Source organism: Xenopus laevis, chromosome 6S, assembly GCF_017654675.1.
Source record: "Xenopus laevis strain J_2021 chromosome 6S, Xenopus_laevis_v10.1, whole genome shotgun sequence".
NCBI classification, from domain to species: domain Eukaryota; kingdom Metazoa; phylum Chordata; class Amphibia; order Anura; family Pipidae; genus Xenopus; species Xenopus laevis.
In genome coordinates, this window is record NC_054382.1 from 17770804 (window position 1) to 17791479 (window position 20676).

Consider the following 20676-nt stretch of genomic DNA (forward strand, 5'->3'; position numbering starts at 1 on the left):
CTAATCTAGGAAAATAAAGGGTTAGTTGACCTTTAAAATAACCTTTATTATGTTGTACAATGAGAATTCTACCCTAGAAGCAAGAAAGATGTTTCAATAAAAGACTGGAAGATAAATAGGAGAGGGCCTGAAGAGAATAATAAGTAATAAACAGGATAAACATCTTAAAGCTGGAATAGGATAAGATTTTTTCTTTTTTTTTTTTTAACAGAATTTGAACTTCTGTGAAAACACTCACCAGCTGCAGCAGCTTGCATTGCTTCTCTTCTGTAATCTCTATCCTTGGGGAAACTGTTAACTGCCACTTTGCTAGACTCTTTTGGTCTTTGCTCTCTGCAAAACATATCAATTCAATGTAAGTAGAAAGAGGGAAAAGAAATGATAAGTTTGTACAGTAAACACTTCTCACCTTTCAAGCCACTCTTTGGGTTTTTCCCACTGGGAAACTTCAGTTCGGCAGTTATAATAGTATTTTTTTCCAGAAGAACTAATATGCTCAGACCAGTCATCTGCAGGATCATATGCCTTCAAAATAAAAAAATAAAAAATCAGGTTGATTGTATTTCACATATGAAGCTCCTTATGACCATATTTCTATGTACAACTGCAGTCTTAAAAATCATCCACAAACAGACCTGATTTATCTATACTTGTTTAACCCAAGTATAATCTGGAGCAACCATGTTAGTCTGACATGGAAAAAAATGCTGCAGGGGCAAACCTTCATAAACTTTAATTCTTGCAATAATTTGAGGTTGAATCTCAGATTATCAATTTAATGATCATAAATTTGTAACTAAAAACCCGTTTTGTAAATACTTGAATATATACTGAATTACTTATGAGACAATGGACCAGGGAATGTGCATTGATTTACTGGCCAAATCAGTAGCACTTCCATTGTATTTAAACACGTTTACTTAGCCTTGGAGTACATAACCCTCCACTTTTGTATTTTGTATTGTAGCCAGAAGCTGTAGGCTAAGCTTCATGTGGTTTGTAGCAACCTCAAACCCGCCCCTTTAAACAAATGGTGGTCCTATGCTTTTAAAAAATGGGTGTTGGTCTGGGCAGTCTCTCTCTCACTCTTTAAAGCCGCAAAAGCGAGTGGCGGGGGATAGAGTCCTGCAGCAGGTCTGGTACCCGCGGGTTATTCAGTTGCAGGTAGAAGTTTCGGGAGCGAGTATAGACGCGGGTCGGCAGTTCTCCGGGTCGCCGTTCTGCAATAGCGAGTTTTACTCCTTTATTTCTGATCACACCAAGTTCCAATTATATCACTTCCGGTTTCTTGATGGTCAGTGGGTTGCGGATCGGGTTGCCGAAAAGGTACATGCGGGTCCAAGTGGGTAAGTATGCGGGGTCCTGGTTGCAGGTCGGGTTTAACAAATTGGTTCCGCGCAGGACTCTAGTGGAGGAGGACCAAGCCTTCAGACTGAAATCAATGCCAAGGTCAGGAGAAGAAATGCTACCATGCAGGGAGGAACAAGTCTTTTGATACTATGACTGGAGGTAAACCGTTATGGACCACCGTACAGTGTGCTTATAACTAATAAGAACTGAGAAGCAGATCAAGAAAGGTGACAGGAAGTAAAATAAACAAAGCAACTCGAGACGCAGGTTATGTATGAAAGGAAATACCCAATAAAAATTAAATAAAATAAAAACTATGGTAGATTAGTGTGAACTTACAGAATCAGATGTTTTGCTTGGAGTAGAAGAATGTGAATTTGAACTATGAATAGCACTGTGGTTATGTGAATTTTCTTGTGGAGAAAAACTGGTCCCTGCAGATGGGAATAAAATACAAAAACGTCACAATAGTTATTTACAATGAAATCAGTGTGTACAAGTCTAAAGTCTGATGTATCAAAGGTAGAATTAATGTCTTCTTTTTTTTTTAACTCTAATATATTCAAATATACTCGATTGGGAGGTTATTTAAGAAAAAATGTGAATGACTAATATCCGATGGAATAGTCCGGACACGAAATTCTAATTAAATCGAGTTTTCCTCTGAAAAAAAAAAAAAAAAAACCTTGAATGTCAGAAAGGCAATTAACATATTCAAATAGTTCAACGGACCTCTTCCATTGACTTGTAAATTAACTCAGGTTTGAGGTGGCGAACGATTTCCATGGTAGAGGTGTGATCAATCTCACATTTGAATTTACATTCACATTGGGGAAAATTCTAATTTGAATTTACTATTCGACCCTTAATAAATATGCCCATAAATGAATACTGCTGATAGCCACTCTATATACTGAACAGCTGATTTGTACAGAATTCATTGAAAGGAGACTGCATAGCACAGCAGAGACATTTACAACATTACAGAGCGGGTCACTCAGTGTTGATTTTACACAAAGGGCAAGAGCATTGTATAGCTGGGTACTATGCATTAAAAGAAGGCTTGTGCTAACCTATGGTTCCGATTTAAATTGAAGGGAAAGTACACACTCCCTTATGAAAACAAGCCTGCATAAATCAAAAGGACTTGCGCTGAACATACTTTTTAGCTGTTGGGGTTTTTATTTTTTATTTCTGGCACTAAACAAGAATATTAAAGGAACAGTAACATCAAAAAATTGAAGTGTTTTAAAGGTAACCTATACCCCGAAAATGAATTACTTGAGCAACAGATAGTTTATATCAAATTAAATGGCATATTAAAGAATCTTTATTAAAGAATGCCGTGAAGTCCGCAGCCAGAATCTGCGACGAGGGGTAAGTATAAAGTATGGGGCACTTCGTCTGGGGGGGGGTCTACATGGGGTGGGGGGTTTCCATCTCTTTAAGTAAATATTGCCCTTTTACATCTCTTGCCTTGAATCACCATTTTGTGATGGTCTGTGTGCTGCCTCAGAGATCACCTGACCAGAAATACTACAAATCTAACTAACAGGAAGAAGCGTTGAAGCAAAACACAGAACTCTCTGTTGATTGGCTCATGTGACCTAACATGTATGGTTTGCTTGTGTGCACCGTGAATCGTAGGATCACAGAGGGCAGCCCTCATTTTTTAAAATGACAATTTTCTATTTACGATTATTAAGTGGCACATACTACTATAAAAGTATATTATGAAAATGGTTTATTTACATGCAGCATGGTTTTACACATGAGCGGTTATTTATAGAGACGTACATTGTTTGAGGGGTATAGTTTTCCTTTAATGTAATACGAATATAATGCAGTGTTGCCCTGCACTGGTAAAACTGCTGTGTTTGCTTAAAAAAAACTAGTTATTTATATAAATAAGCTGCTGTGTAGCAATGGGGGCAGCCATTCAAAGGAGAAAAAGCTCAGGTTACACAGCAGATAAGCTCTGTAGAACATAATGGTGTTATCCCCTATTTAACCTGTGCCATATAAACTTTTTTCAATTTCCGCCATTGCTACACAGCAGCTTGTTTATATGATCTATAGTAGTGTTTCTGAAGCAAACACATCAGTTTTACCAGTGCAGGGCAACACTACATGATATTATCATTACTTTAACACATTAATTTTTTAAAGTTACTGTTGCTTTAAGCCTGTTCCACTTTAGTATTTCCTTTCACTGCTGATCAAACAGAACTTCAAAGGAGCTGATAAAACTAATTGGCAGTCCACTGAGAAGTCTCTGATAATAAGCTGCTCAAGGGCTGCTGCTTAGACAAGGGAGTACTGGAAGATGTAAGTGGGAAGAAAGCAAAGCATTTAAATCCAACGCAGAAACAAGCACTTGCCATACAGCTAGTAGTCCCATGACAGGTAGAAAATAGCTGGCAATAAAGAGGAGTGAAAATAAGGGCAGGGGCACACTGGCAGAAGTTTCCTCATGAGGTAACTTCGGAAATCGAATCGTCGTGAGTGCATTGGCGCAGGCGTTTACGCATTATAGCAGGTGGAAGGCAGTTTGGGGAGATTGACACCCCAAAAAAGAGGCCAATTAGTCGCCAGGTGATTAATTCTCCCCGAATCTGCCCGTGTGCCCCTGCCCAAAACAATAAAGGGACAGTGCACGCCTATCATTAATTCAATGCCCAGGGCTTGAATGCTGAACACTATTGTTTTGATCAGGAAATACAGACGGTTTGGCTGAGCACAATGAGAATTAATCCAATACCATGAAATTTATATAGATTAGTATGTACACTAAGCAAAGGGAACTTCAGTCTGGACACAGCTATAAAAAAAATAAATAAAAAAACTACATTTTCAGAACAAAAAGCAGAATGAACAAACTGTCAGCTTCCTGAGCTCAAAATATGCCTGTTAAAAGGGTGGTTCACCTTTAATATAAATTTTAGTATGTAATAGAACTGCTAATTCTAAGCAACTTTTCAATAAACCTTCATATTTTCTTTTTTATAGTTTTGTATTTATTTGCCATCATCTTCTGACTCTTTCGAGCTTTCAAACGGGGGGTCAATGACCCCATCTAAAAACAAATGCTCTGCAAATTGTCTTAGAATATCCCTCTTTACATCATACTAAAAGTTAATTTAAAGGTGAACAACCCCTTTAAAGAGGACCAGTCACCCAAAAAAATGTATTCAAAATCCTATTCTATCACAGTAGTCAAGCAAAATGAACTTTAATTACACTATATAAATTATTTGAATCTTGTTTCCTTCAGTCTGGGAATTCAAAATGATAGCAAGCAGGCCGCAGCCATTTTGTGGACACTGTTTTAAGGAAAGCTTTGCATCATCTCATAATCTTGTTTGTGCATCAGAAAGGGGGACCTGATGTCCATCCCCATGCCCTGGCTACACAATTAAATGGTGAAGAGAGAGGGGGGTGTGTGTAGAGAGCAGTGACATATAGGAAGTGCTGAATGGAAAGTGAAAGTAATTGTCTGCCCCGCCTCTATGCCTAAGGCATAGAGGAGGGGCAGAAAATATTTGATTGACAGCTGAGATTTTTAAATGAGCTTACAACAGCTATGAATGCTTTAATAAAAAATAGAAATTGGATTTCATGTTTAATTTGAAAAGGACTTTTATTATACAGATTTGTGTGTCTGGGTGACAGGTCCACTTTAAATTAGGGGCATATTTTGAATCCTAAAGAAGTCTATTAAAGTGCCTTACAAAATAGTGAAGAAATTAGTAAACAAAGACATTGCTGGCAGAAGTTCACGGGCATGGTGATGGCTATATGCAGAACTATGGCACATGCATTGTTTTGACTGCACTAGTATTTGCAGTTGGAAACAGGCCAGCCCGTTTTTTCAAGAACTCATTTTGGACATGTGACCCACGGCACTGTCCAATTAGGCGATAGAAAATGAGCAGTTAATATTTTCGTTTTGCAACAGCATTTAAATGCTATTAAACATTTTTATACATCACAGCTGAGGATAGTGGCTGTATGCCAGCAGTATTCCACATGAAGCGCCTTTCCAAAAGCATAAGACACTGCAGTGGAAAGATAATGAATTTTCACAAATCAACCCATTATTACATTTATCACACAAGGTCATTTACATTTAAATGTGTTTTAGCAGAGAATTTTTCCTTAAAGGCATTGTTCAGCTTTTAATTAATTTTAATATGATGTAGATATTGATATTCTGAGACAATTTGCAATTGGTTTTAATTTTTTATTATTTATGGTTTTTGAGTTATTTAGCTTTTTATTCAGCAGCTCTCCAGTTTGCAGTTTCAGCAAACTGGTTGCTAAGGTCCAATTACCCTAGCAACCATGCACTGATTTGAATAATAATATAAATAGGAGAGGGCTTGAATAGAAAGAGGAGCAATAAAAAGTACCAATAACAAAAAAGGTGTAGCTTTACAGAGTATTTGTTTTTAAAAGGGGTCAGTGACCCCCATTTGAAAGCTGGAAAGAGTCAGAAGAAAAAGCCAAATAATTAAAAAAATAAATAAAAAATGAAGACAAGTTGAAAAGTTTCTAAGAATTTGCCATTCTATAACATAATAAAAGCGAGCAACCCATTTAAATGCTTAATGTAACGAGGACATACTGACAGAGGCTGTGCTCGGTTAAAAACATTAGCAGTCAAATATTCTGTTTGTCACTGGTTTTGATAAAGAAACATAGTAACTGTAGTGTCTATGGCAGAACTGATTGGGAATGGCGATACTATAGGGATGCACCGAATCCACTATTTTGGATTTGGACGAACCCTCGAATCCTTCATGAAAGATTCGGCCGAATACCGAACCGAATCCTAATTTGCATATCCAAATTAGGGTTAGGAAGGAGGAAACTTTTTTTACTTCCTTGTTTTGTGACAAAACGCCATTTCCCTCCCTGACCCTAATTTGCATATGCAAATTAGGATTCGGTTCGGCAGGGCAGAAGGATTCCGCCGAATCCTGCGGAAAAAGGCAGAATCCCGAACCAAATCCTGGATTCGGTGCATCCCTAGGTGATACATTGGAAAAGCCCAAATCGTTCATTAGCCAGTCACTGCTATGACATTTGACTGCTGTGTTTACCTTGAGAACAGAGGTAGCCAAAATGCCCAGTATGCAACTGGCCTTAAAGTTCAAAAGTAGACGTGTTATGTGGCTTATTAGAGCACACATGTAAAGGTGGCCATACACAGGCCGATAAAAGATGCTGACGGACTGAGTTGGCAGCTTAATGGCCCGTGTATGGACTTACTGGGCCGTGTCGGGCAGATGTCGATCAGACGGGACTAAAAATCCCGTCAGATCACGGCCGCATCTGTTCGTTGATGAGGTCCCGCGATCCGACCGCCCGTTACCCATCATTAAGATCCGATCGTGCGCCCTAGGGCCCACGATCGGATCAGCCCGATATTGCCCACCTCAAGGTGGGCATATCGGGGTGAGCGGATCTCTCTGTGTATGGCCACCTTAAGAAACCAAAGCACACGTTAAAAGTCAGCTCAGCTGCAACCTCTCATTTTGGCTTTAAAGACTACTGCTCACATCTCTATATCTTATTAAAGCTGAAGTCAAATAATGAGAAGTGTCTTTAGGACTATGAAAATATGGTAACAAAACACCATGGGGGCAAATTTACTAAGCGGCGAAAATAAGCCAGCGATGGCTTCGCAGCCATCCCAACACTTCGCCAGGTGAAAAATTCGCTTAGACAACGCTAATTTGCTAAAATGCAAAGTTGTGTCCTGTTTCGCTAGCGTTTCTTTCGGAAAACAAAGCAAAGATGCGCTATAGCTGGCTAATTTGCATGTGACGAGAAATTATAAAGTTAAATGGACATATATGTTGCAGCAAATACATTACACAAGTACAGGGAACCTTAAGAAAATAGAGTTTTTATAATGCCCTACACATGAGCCCAGTGTATAGTTAATGTTCCATATGTAAGAAAATGTATGAGGGAACCCGGTTACCCAAAAAAAAATTTTACAGACTTTTTTGCAGGCTCACTCTGAAAAAAGGAAAAGACGCCAGCATTTTTTGGGACTTTCGCCAGACCGAAAATTCGCCTGGCGATAAGAGTGCGAATGATCGCTAGGATCTGTCTCTTTCGCTAGCAAAGTTACGCCTGCACCTCTTAGTAAATTGGCGAAGTGCCTGAAAGTGGTAACTCTGGCGAATTTTCGAAAGCATTAGTCACTTCGTACTTTAGTAAATCTGCCCCCAGGATTCTTGTTTTAGCAAAGTCAAATAGTGGTGACTACTCTCCAAAACTCAAGATGGGGAGACAGACAGCTTCTCCCACAGCTTCTCCAGAAAAAAAACTGGAATGGTGTCTAAGAGTTTATTTGTCTCCAACAAAGCTGGACTGACAGCTGTATTGTATGACTGTTGTCTACATTACATCTATGGCAAATCTCTTGGGCTCTCTTTGACCTAACTAGAGACTAGTGCCATAACTACCTGAAAGAACTCAACATATTCTACAAGTACATTTCATTTATGGCACCTTGATCTCTAGAGTACTCGTACTGTAGAGATGAAATTTTGATATTTGTGTCTAGCATTATTCTGCTGCAAATAAACCCAGTTGTGAGATCACTGTAAATTACGAGATAAAAAAGAAAAGAAAACAGGATTCACAGCAGGAACCAGTAATATAACATGATATTCTGACATGGCCTACAAGAACTTTTCTTAAAATTGGTTTAAAACGTCTGTTTTTATCTATAAAAATGTGTGGACACATTCAATTTATTATGAAAATTTGCAGGTTTGCTCTGCTTTTTCAAGCAATGCCCTTTAAAAAAAAACGGCCTTTAAAACGAAAGTACAATTAAAGGGTATTGCTCACCTTCAAACATTTTCAGTTTGCATGGTTTCAGATAGTTCACCAGAAAAAAATATTATTTTTGCAATTACTTTCTATTTGGGATTGTTTTTTCTAATATTGACGTGTACGTTTCTATTTTCACCTTCTAAAGCAACTCTGGGAAAGGGGATCACAGACTAATTGTTCTAAATTGATTCATTTAGTTGATACTTTTTTTTTCATCTTTCTACCAGCTAAGCAGAATCCCTGAGTTTCAGCTGTTAGAATTGATACAATAGTTGCCAATATTTCACAGATATTTCTGAGAAATGTATTAATGTAGCCAGTAAATGTATCAAAATGTAACATCTCAGAATATGCACCTGGATCACTGAGCTGCCAGACAGATGCCAGAAATAGGCACATTAAACTTTAAATTCTGGAAAAACAATAAAAAATCGAAAGCAATTGGAAAAAAAAAGCATTTATTTTTGGTGATCAAGCTGATAACTCAAAAACTGAAAAAAAAGTGTTTGGAACAACTCATTTAATCTATTTAAAGGGCAACTATAGTCTTAAATAGAATAAGGCTAGAAATGCTGTAGTTTGTATACTAAACATAAACATGAACTTGCTGCACCACAAGTCTAATCAAACAAATGATTCATGCTTTCAAAGTTGGCCATATGGGGGTCACCATCTTGTAACTTTGTAAACATATTTGCAAGACCAAGCACATGCTCAGTGTGGTCTGGACTGCTTAGGGATAGTCATAAATTATCAAAACTGCACAAGTCCAATAATATCTGCCAGAAGCCGATACAGCAAGACTGATTAATAATCAGAATATACAGACTGCACTGGGTCTGCACTATAGTTTTTGTATTGTTTAATACAAACTTTCTCCAACTCTGCAAAACCAGTGGCTGCAGCAAAATAATCCTCCAAATAGAATCCCAGTTTATATGTTTAAATCTGGCTCCATGGTCCTTGTCCCTGCAGCTGGAGTTGGAAACAGTAAAGGAGATGTAAAGGCAAAAATAAAATCCAATACAAATGTCTACACAGCCGTCGACTGCTCTACAGGGAAACAAACAAAGCTGCTTGAGTTCTGCATGGCTCGGAAGTAAGGCGGGGGCTCCCCCTGCTGTTCATAAGTATGATTGTTTCCCTGCAGAGCAGTTAGGGACCGTCTGACAATTCCTATCCACAACAGTAAATGAAGGGAGGATTTCACTGCATACAGTAAGGTTACTTACAAAAACAGTTACTTACAAAAACATGTTAAAAAAACATTTTTTAATGAAAGTATATTAGAGATAGGTTTCTTTTTCATTAAAGAAAGTAAAAATGGGATTTTATTTTTTTGCCTTAACAAGCCCTTTAAAAGGGAAACACATACTGCTTTCTTTGATGTCAAAATCCATAACTAGTTAGTGGAATGTGCCTAAACATACCTCCATCTCTCTCACGGACTCTGTGAAGGTGCACACTTTTGGCTTTCCCATGTCCTGCACCATCAATATACTTATTTTCAGGACTGTTTGATCTTCGCATTTTGTTTGGTGGAGAAGGATCGGTGGAGTCTCGCATCTTGTCATGACGGTGATCACTGCTGCTGGGATGACTCTTGGATGAATACTTAAGAGTCTGGAAAAATGATGAGTTCATAGAGGTATAACTTTAGGAAATAATACCAACACATCCAATATGGAGAAAATGAAGACAGTGTTCTACATGGGATTCATTTTAAAAGGCTACAGTTAACCATATGTGAATAATGTCTGCCTGATGCACACCAAAGTGTTATATAATTCTGCTTATACACTTATTTTGCAAGTTGCATTTACGATCAATAGTGCTGCACAAAAGAGCATTCCACAAAAGTGTTAAATGTGTTTTAAATGTACACAACACCAGCAGATAGTGGCAACTGACGAATCCACAAAAAGGTTTATATCAAAAACGATATAAGTCCCAAGGCCTCTTCAAATAAAAAATATTAATTTATTGTAATTCACATTAAAACAGTAGCTAGTACATACAACCCCCACATACCCCAGGTGGGGTTTTTGATCTAAACCTTTTTGTAGTTGAATGCCTTTCTGAACTGGGGCGAGTCCCTTGGGCCTGGCTGATTAACGATATGGACTCCCGATCTTGAATTGAAATAACTGACGAATCCAGTCGTTAAAGTACATTTGTCCTCAAAGGTGCTATTGAGTGAGACTGGCAGTTGTATGTAGAGACTCCTCATTCACACAAACATTTGTACACCGTGAAGATGGAAATTTATCTTATCACACGGGTACAAAGCTGAAGGCATGAAGCCCTAAATGTGGCACCTTCTCCAGAAAATATCACGCTCTCAAAACAGAATTTTTTGGACAGAAAAAATAAGGTATTGCTGTAGTTATGAAAGTTTGGAGTACAATTTAAGGGTAATCACCATCTTCATCAGCCAGAAGCCCAAGAGTTGTTTACTATTACAAAGGAAGGAATAGAAGATTGTAAAAAATATGTACTGTTTTAAAGCTTACTGTAAAGCTTCATTAAAAATGGGTGTGAAACTAAATAGCTTAGAATTGTGGCACCAAGTACAGGTACAGGACATGTTATCCAGCCATAATTTAGATCTTTATACCTTAAAGGGGTTGTTCAACTTTAAGTCAACTTTTAATATGTTATACAATGGCTAATTCTAAGCAATGTTTCAATTGGTCTTCATTGTTTATTTTGTGCAGGTTTTTAATTATTTGGCCTTCCAGCTTTCGAATAGGGGGGGGGGGGGTGGTCACTGACCACATCTAAAAACAAATGCTCTTTAAGGCTACACATTATAGTTATAGCTATTTTTGATACTTTTTTTTAGTCAGGCCATCTCCTATTCATATTACAGTCTCTTATTCAAATCAATGCATGGTTGTTATGGTCATTTTGACCCTAATTTTTAAAATTTTGAATTATTTGGATAATATAATAGTACAACTAACTACATGTATTCAATAAGTGCTGCCTCCTCTGCTCTTCTGGGCAAGGGCTACTGTGTGTGTATTGCAGTCCAGAGTAGTCCTAAGATTCCTTTTTTCCCCCTCTTTAATTTGTATAATAAAGGTATAGGATCAGTTATTCAGAAACCAGTTATCCAGAAAACTCCAAATTAAGGAAAGCCCTCCGTTTATCCAAATATTGTAAAATATTTTCCTTTTTCTCTGTAATACTAAAACAGTAGATTGTACTTGATAGCAACTAAGATAGAATTAATCCTCATTGGAAGCAAAACCAGCCTGTTGGGTTTATTTTTATTTTTTTTTACATTTATCTGGAAAACTCCAGGTCCCGAGCATTCTGAATATCAAGTCCCATACCTGTATTTTTGGGACACATTGGTCATCTGCTAACTGCGAGAATTCTTCCTGATCCTATAAGCCCTGTCTCGAAAGTCCAATTGGAGTGCCCTGACAAATTTAAAGCCTGCACAGTAATGCAACCGTAATGGAGAAATAAAAGCAGCGCTTATAATCTCAATAACTAAAGTAAGGGCACACTTTAAAAAAAATATAGCAGCTCAGTCTGCAATCATGAGAGCAACCAATCAGTGTGCTTATGTATTGCTGCCTTTCCTTCAGCTTTCCTATAAGTGGAAAATAAACAAGATTTGCAACCAATAACTTTGGTTTAGTGTGAATGAAATCATTCTTCATAAATTAAAACAAACATTTTAGCTTATTGGGGGGAAAATTATGAAGCACACAACAAACGAGTCAAGCTAAAAAACCTGCATTGTTATGAAGAGGCTACATTAAAAGCTTTTGGAAGAGATCCTTTTCTCTTGAATTAACTTTTATTTGTTCTTCCAGGAACTGTATTCCTTGTACTTTGTAATTGTTAACTATATGAAGAATTAGAGGACACGTTTATAAAAACATATGAGACATTACACTAAAAAATATGCATTTTTTAGTGTAATGTCTCATATGTTTTTATAAACGTGCACATTAGCAGTCTTAATCTGATTTACATGGCTCAGAAACTACATGATGCATTCCAGCGGAAAACTCATGAATCAGGAGCACAAAGCAAATATAGTGCATGTGCTACATTATAATGCATATGTGGTCTAATTCAACCAGTTGGACAAATAATTACAATTTATATGGAGTTACCATACTAATCATGTGTAACCAGTAAACCAGCTTACTACATTAATATTACAAATGGTTAGTCAGTACACTGACAGACCTTTAAGTGTGCACCACCTTCCTTTGCCAACACATTTCACTTGCATTTTTCCTCTCCTGCTCAGTAATGTGAACAACCTCATGACCAGGAAATAAGGAGTGCAAAGAAAGCTTTTTCCTTTGCGAAATGAACATGCAGCCTAAATCCCTTCAAGCATTTACATATGTAAAATAATGTTCTATTTTCAATTTAGAGATATTTAACTCCATTCACAATCTGCCATTCTAAGCAATCTTTGTCTACCAAATTCTAATTGTTTTCCCATAAAGCTTCCACTTTTCTGTATTGTTAGTTCAATAACCAATTGAAATGCAAGTCAATACACCACTTATACTGCCCTTTCCTCCCCTCTAGCTTATAAGTGAGAACCAAACCCAAATTGTGGTCCCCCAGCTAGTCTAAATTCTCTGCAGTTTTCCCTGGCAAAGCAAATGTGGTGAAGGCTCAATCAAGCTTTATAAAAATCTACATTTAAGTATTTGATTTCTCATTCTGCCTGTTTACAACAGATATTATGATTAGTATTTAGGCATCTCCATAGAGTTTAGGATAAATTTTTAGGGGTTCCCATAACGCTCAGAGGTGTACATAGAAAAATACATTCTCGTCTGTCTTGCCTGGGTTAACTAACTGCTGCCTTACTTTTAATTCTTCGAACTGCCACTGAACGTCTAGAAAGATACAAACTGGAGATAAAATATCCACTAGCAATGTTTTGGAAAATAATGGCCAGTATTCAAAATAAAACTTTAGAAACTGTGCCATTTACAGTTTTAACAAAAATAGCAGCTGGTAGTTACGGTTCAAGCTGGAGCTTCATATTAATGTTATGCCTGATGTAAACACTGAAAACATCTAACAAATTAAACACAATATACCCTTTGTCTCTCATACAGACCCATGGCAAATAATCTAAATCTGGTCCTAAACAAAATCAATAAAGGTGGTAGTTCATCATACACTTAACTTAGTAAGTTTCAGAACTGCCTGTTCTTTACAACTTTTTATTTGGTATTCATTTTTTTTTTTTTTACTGGGTGATATTCTGCCTCTTTCCAGCTTTACAACTAAAATTCTTACTGGCGGCAGTGTGCAGGGGAGGTGATTGTCCCATGAAAACATGTTACACTGTAAAGCAGGCCATAGACGCAAAGTTTTGATCACACAAATCTGTTTCATATGATTTTCGGGCTAACGATAATATCTCTGCATGTATTGCTGATCTGACAATATCAGTGGGAGACTGTCAGCAGATTTTGTCGGAAATAACTTTGGTACGATTGCTGTCAGGGGTAGAACATAGTCTGATCTGTTATTTTTACTACTTTATTTGATCTGAATGGTTAGTGGCAGGTCGGAGATGGCACCAAACGATCGTTCATCCGATATGAAGGCTATATCTGCATGTCTATGGTCAGCTTTATGGTGGCCATAGACGTACATATTTACCTTCATACCGTATGTAGATCGTTTGGCGCCATCTCCAAACCTGCCACAACCATTCAGATCAATTTAAAGTACAAAAAGAACAGATCAGACGATGTTCTGACCGACAGCACTCCTACAAAAGTTATTTCCGACAAAAGCTGGTGACAGTCTCCCACTGATATTGTCAGATCGGCAATACATGCAGAGATATTATCGGTAGCTGACAAAAATGTTCTAACCTCTCCGATCAACTGAATGACCGATTACCATCTCGCGAAAAATGTCGGGACACTCCACACATGTCTCCAAAATCGTACGAAACAGAGATTCGTGTGATCAAATCTTTGCGTCTATGGCCAGCTTAAAGTGATACCGACACTAAAAAGCTATTCAAAATATGAATGTACATCGTTCCCTATAGCTCACAACAGGATTTGTATTTTTTCAAATGCATGTAAGATGTGTAAAGGTCCTTGCACGATGTATCTAAATAAAAGCAGATTTGAATTTAAAAAAAAAAACGTTACCTATAGCTCAGGTTGATCTTTTTTTTTACTGATAGTTGTGTTTTTGCAAGTAATTGTTACTTGAAGTTCCTAAACCTGACCGTTTTGCCAACCTACTCAACAAGTCCATTAAAGTTTCTAATGCTAACGGATTGCTGAAGCTCAAATAAGGCAGCCCCCTCATAGAGGAGCATGGGGGATCAGATGGGTAATGTAAAAGCATCTGTAAATATTGTTATGGCAAAGACAATATTATGATACGTTACTTTGTGGTGTCAGTATCTCTTTAAGGGTACAGGTTTATTAGAATTACTTCTCCGTCTAATCAGACACCCTTCTATCCATGTCCAGGTGTGTCATACAAAGCACTGCCCAACTGTTAGGGTAAATGAACCCCTAAAAATCATACTAGTTTGTAATTCAGGGGCTGACTTCCAAACTGGAAAAAAAAACCAACAAAAGTGCTAAATAATTAAAAAAAAAAAGGCCAACTTTTGATGATTTGTCAGGATAGTAACAGTTCATAATAAGGAAACTAGCCCTTTCATCTGCAGCTGCCCAGAGAGTTCCATGTAGCTGTAGATGGAAAGGCACAGGTTAGACAGGCCTGGGTTAACAAGGTGCCTGGGTCTGCTGGAGAGAATACTGACAAGTTGGTGTCTCACAGACTACTACCCCTTTGCTGCAGTGCTAGAGCCAAATCTATGATCCGGGGCCTAGTGTACAGGCCGAAGCCTGAGCTAGAGTAGCGGCGGCGCTCGCGAGACGATACCTGGTAGGGTTGGGAGTCCCTTCGGTCGTGACAGCTGCAAAAAAAGAAGAAGAGAGAAGGCCTGTTAGAGACGATGAGGTGGATAAAGAGAGAGGTCGGGGGCTCCCTCCTGCCTCCACTTCTCGGGGGGTTCGCAACAAAAATGGCGACTCCGTCAGAGGGGAGGAAAGAGGGAGAAGGGGGTGAGGTAACGAGAAAGCGGTGCATTACCCATCACTGAGTCTCGCTTGTTTCCTTGCATACATTACCATCAATGCCGTGTGTGAGTGGGATGTGGAGGCGAGAGAGAGACAAGAGGAGATAATAATAATAAACCCGACCACCGGGAGGCGGCGGGACTCGGAAACCTACGGAGGTGTCCGACAAGTGGGTGGTTTGTATTCGGAAAGGCTCGGGAGAAGATTTAAAGACTTTATACAGGGGGTTCGATGTGTTTAATGGGGCGAGCGCCCGCGATACATCTCCCCCCCGCACACACAGACGGCACGACGCAACCAGCGGGAGCGCGGATTCTCCGGGCACGCGCGGCGACGCTATCCCGAACGACTCATCCGTGGGCGCACGCGCAGCCCAGCCTTTCCTGCCTCCTGGCGCGCAGGCTCAGCCCTGCCTCACCTCGCTCCGCCCCGATTTCCTACGTCACTGCTTCTTTTTTCTTAAAAAAAAAAAGAAAAAAACTTTATCTGTTTCTCACAATTACATTACACAACAAATAGGCTTCTTATAGGGTTCGGGCATTTCTGAGATAATTTTTGCCACACAGGCGTCATTTGAAACAATAACCCTGTCTAATGTGTGTGTGTGTGGTGAATCTTAAAGAGGTGGTTCACCTTTAAAGTTAATTTTTAGGGCAGAGACACACGCTTAGATTCGGGGAGATTAGTCACCCATCAATAAATTGCCTCTTCTTTGGGCGATTAATCTCCCTGAACTGCCTCCCGCCGGATAGAATGTAAATCACTGGAACTCAGAGCACTTCTTTGAAGTTTTCTGAAGTTTTCTTGTGAGGCAACTTTGGAAAACGAAACCCACCGATTGCCATCCCGCCAGTGATTTACATTCTAGCCGGTGGGAGGCAGTTCGGGGAGATTAGTTGCCCGAAGAAGAGGAGATTTGTCACTGGGCGACAATCTCCTCGAATCTGCACTTCGTATGTAGAATGGCTAATTCTAAGCAACTTTTCAATTGGTCTTCATTATTTATTTATTTTAGTTTTTGAATTATTTGCCTTTATCGCCTGACTTTTTCCAACTTTCCAATGGGGGTCACTGACCCCATCTAAAAAACAAATGCTCTGTGAGGCTACAACTGTATTGGTATTGCTACTTTTTATTCCTCATTTTTCTATTCAGGCCTCTCCTATTCATATTCCAGTCTCCTATTCAAATCAGTGCAAGGTTGCTAGGGTAATTTAGACCCTAGCAACCAGTTGGATGAAATTGCAAACTGGAGAGCTGCTGAATAAAAACCTAAATAACTCAAAAAGCACAAAAAATGAAAACCAATTGCAAATTGTCTCAGAATATCCCTCTCTACATCATACTAACAGTTCATTTAAAGATGAACAACCCCTTTAATAAACGGCCATTTACGTCACCATTTGGCCTTTCAAATGTGTCATGTTTTTACAGCAGTAAGGGAACCCATGGAGATAAGGAGAAAGAAGGTTCTGTGCCAAGATGTAAGGGTCAGGCCACACTGGGCGTTTTGGGGAGATTTGGTCGCCTCGCGACTAATCGCCTCGTTATAGCGGCGACCAATCGCCCCAAATGCCTTTCCTCACTCTGCCTCGTGAGGCAACTTCGGAAAACGAACCGCCACGTGTGATTAGCGCTGGCATTTTTTCATTTTAAGCCAGAGCAGAGTCAGGGAAGGCGTTTGGGGAGATTGGTCGCCGCAAAGACGAGGCGATTAGTCGCCAGGCGACCAAATCTCCCTAAAACGCCCAGTGTGGACTTACCCTAAAAAGTTATTTTTTTCAGTGATAGCTACGGTAATCTCTGGTAATACACTAAGGTAATATCTACCTCGCCTTATCTTTTCTGGAAGATACATTAGATAGCTTCAAGAAAGGGTCGGTGCCTTTTAAGCAAGGGACAAAATACAGGTTTTGTTTTAAGTTTTTAATTAACATTTTCAATTAAACATTACAGTCATAGCAGAACAAGTAAAAGTGGAAAGAAAGAAAGAAAGAAAGAAAGAAAGAAAATGCAAGGAAAGGAGAAGAGCCCGTTTGGCCTTAGTAAATCCAAACCGAGAGGTCTAAGTAACTAGGTGCAGGTAACTGTTCAGGCCCTTGAGTATTATGTTCCAGCCATTGACCCCATATCCCTTCAAATTTTTCAGGGTACACATGTGCTTTGTACAACAGTTTTTGTTTTGGCCAAGGAACATGACTGGAGGCAGCTGGGAAATTGACAAAATGTCTAGCCCCATGTCAGATTTCAAAATTGAATATAAAAAAAATCTGTTTGCTCTTTTGAAAAATGGATTTCAGTGCAGAATTCTGTTGGAGCAGCACTATTAACTGATGTGTTTTGGAAAAAACATATTTTCCCATGATAGTATCCCTTTAAGTTTTTCTGTATTGTTAGTTCAATAACCAACTGAAATGCAAGCCAGTACACATCACCGATACTGCGGCCCACTATCTAATAAGCAAGAACCAAACCCCAACTGCAGTTCCTCAGCTGGAATAAATCCTTGTCGGGTTTCCCTGGCAAAGTAAACATGACAAATGCTCTTTAATATAAATCTACAGTCTAGTATTTGCTTTCTCTTTATGCCTGTTTCCAACAGACATTATGATTAGTATCACCGTAGCCTTTCCATAGATTTTAGGATTCGCTTTTAGGGTATCCCGTAACATTCACTGTATACAAAAAAACTGCTGTCTCATCTGTTCTGCCTAGGTTAACCAACTGCTGCCCTACTTTTAATACCTCCCACTGTCATCTCCCCCTCTGACCCCAGCCTAATTAAGTCCCACCCACATGGCTCTCTGCCTCAGCCTAATTAAGTCCTGCCCTATGTCTCTCTGCCCCAGCCTAATATAGACCTGCCTCCATGTCTCTCTGCTATTTGAGTTTTTTTCCCATGGATTTTGATTGTGTTTTTGGATTCAATTTATTAATAATTATAATTATTAATAATTATATATTACACAGTATATAATGAAGTTTGATGCAATTTCAAGTTTATTTGAAAAAATCTTTGGGAGGGTTATTTACTAAAATCCGAATTTTTCTCATTATTTTAATAAAAAAAAGTCCGACCATGATTTGAACTTATTTATCATTAAAAAAACTCGATAAACTCCAGGAGTAAAAAAAATTTGCCTTGGTGCTGGCCTTGTCCTGCCGCCAGTAAAGCTTTTTCTTAGTTTTTTCTTTGTCAGGTTTGGGAAGCCTAAAGCTGGCCATAGACGCAAAGATCCGATCGTATGAATCCTCAATTCATACGATTCTTGGACCGTTTGTGGTAGGGATGCACCAAATCCAGGATTCAGTTCGGGATTTGGCTAGGATTCAGCCTTTTTCAGCAGGATTCGGCCGAATCCTTCTGCCTGGCCGAACCAAATCCGAATCCTAATTTGCATATGCAAATTAAGGACGGGGAGGGTAATTGCGTGACTTTTTTGTCACCAAACAAGGAAGTAAAACACGTTTTCCCCTTCCCATCCCTAATTTGCATATGCAAATTAGGATTCGGATTCAGTTCGGTATTCGGCCAAATCTTTCGCGAAGGATTCGGCCGAATCCAAAATAGTGGATTCGGTGCATCCCTAGTTTGTGGAGAGCCCCGGCATTTTTCGTCCCACGGAGATCGGTTGTTTGGTCGATCCGACAGGTTAAAAGATTTCTGTCGGCTGCCGATAATTTCTTTGTATGTACTGTCACCAGCTTTGTCAGACACAACTTTCATACAACTGCTGCCAGGGGCAGAACATCGGCTGATCTGTTCTTTTACTACTTCTGAATGGTTATTGGCAGGTCGGGAGATGGGGAAGTCCGATCATTCGAGGATTGGAAGGATCAGATCTTTGCATCTATGTGTCTCTCTGCTCCCAACCGTGACTTGAGTTCCACCTCCATGTCTCTCTGCTCCGAGTCTAATTTAGTCCAGACCTGTGTCTCTCTAAAATTCACAATTTTGAGAAATAGGTCTCCCCATGTCTCCTTTAAGACAGCATTTTGGGATTGTCTCAGCCCCAGAGCTATTCATGCAACAGTAAAACAGTTTGAGCTGTTGAGCCAACAGTAAGGCAGCACTGAAGGTGTCATGATGATGTCATAGGAAAGTATATATATATATATATATATATATAATTCAGTAGGGATGTAGCGAACGGCGGAAAAAATGTTCGCGAACATATTCGCGAACTTGCGACAAAACATGCGAATAGTTCGCGAACGTCGCGAACCCCATAGACTTCAATGGGAAGGCGAATTTTAAAAGCTAGAAAAGACATTTCTGGCCAGAAAAATGATTTTAAAGTTGTTTAAAGGGTGCAACGACCTGGACAGTGGCATGCCAGAGGGGGATCAAGGGCAAAAATGTATCTGAAAAATCCATTGTTGACACAGCGCTGCGTTTTGTGCTGTAAAGGGCAGAAATCACACTACGTCACTCAGGTGATGTTTCTGGACACGGAATGTGAAAAAGCTCACACAGCTAGGTGGCACTTGGTTAAAGACTGGGCAAATAATGCCTGCAAGGTCAACGTATACACTACAGCCGTTGGATACGGAATATATTATTGCTGCTTGAAAAACGTCACTCGGGTGGTGTTTCTGGAGACGGTATTATTATTGATATTTAGACAGCTAGGTGGCAGTTGTTTGAAGAACAGATGCAGATGAGAGATCAGCAGCAGGACAGCTGCCCACAGCAGCTACATACAGAGCACTGCAGTAGAAGGTAGATTACTAGCCAGCAAAGCTACCTAACCTAAAATGTCCCTCAAATCCCTGCAGAGTTCTGTCCCTACAATACAGAGCAGTATCAAGTAGATTACTAGCCAGCAAAGTTACTAGCAACTGTCCCTCAAATCACTAACAGCTCTCTCCCTACACTAGCTCTTCCAAGCACACACAGGCAGAATGAAAAAACGCTGCAGGGCTTCAGTTTATATATGGAAGGGGAGTGGTCCAGGGGGTGTGGGGGTGGTCCAGGAGGGAGAGCTTCCTGATTGGCTGCCATGTATCTGCTGGCCTGGGGTGAGAGGGCAAAAATAAGCGCCAGCTAAGGCGAACCCAAATTGGCGAACGTCGCGCGACGTTCGCGAACATTCGCCGAACGCGAATAGTCGATGTTCGCGCGAATTAGTTCGCGGGCGAACAGTCCGCGACATCCCTATAATTCAGTAAGCAGGACCCGCACTCGTTCAAATTCAGTGAAATAAAAGTTTTGAGCTGTATTTAAATCTTCACTTGTGCACTAGTCATTTATCCTTGAAAAAGGTCCCAGTGAGGACCGAAACGTTGGAAAATGAACCTGTGAATAAAGACACTTTTATTTCACTGAATTTGAACGAGTGCGGGTCCT

The 20676-nt window shown here is 39.5% G+C and overlaps 1 protein-coding gene across 3 annotated transcripts in view; it reads right to left on the minus strand.

Annotated features, from left to right (window-relative positions):
- wac.S (WW domain containing adaptor with coiled-coil S homeolog) overlaps positions 1–15731 on the minus strand; it is a 38346-nt gene extending 22615 nt beyond the window's left edge. Inside the window, exons 1-6 of one of the 3 annotated variants that reach the window (XM_041567395.1) lie at positions 15378–15729; positions 15130–15163; positions 9639–9831; positions 1690–1784; positions 410–525; positions 239–333 (exon numbers count right to left, since the gene is read on the minus strand). In XM_041567395.1, the coding sequence (XP_041423329.1) occupies positions 239–333; positions 410–525; positions 1690–1784; positions 9639–9774 (442 nt within the window). In that variant the 5' untranslated portion in view covers positions 9775–9831; positions 15130–15163; positions 15378–15729. Of the gene's footprint in view, positions 1–238; positions 334–409; positions 526–1689; positions 1785–9638; positions 9832–15129; positions 15164–15339 lie in introns of all 3 variants that reach the window. The other 2 variants (XM_018269075.2, XM_018269076.2) reach the window with 2 other exon arrangements.
- Between the last annotated feature and the right edge of the window lie 4945 nt (positions 15732–20676).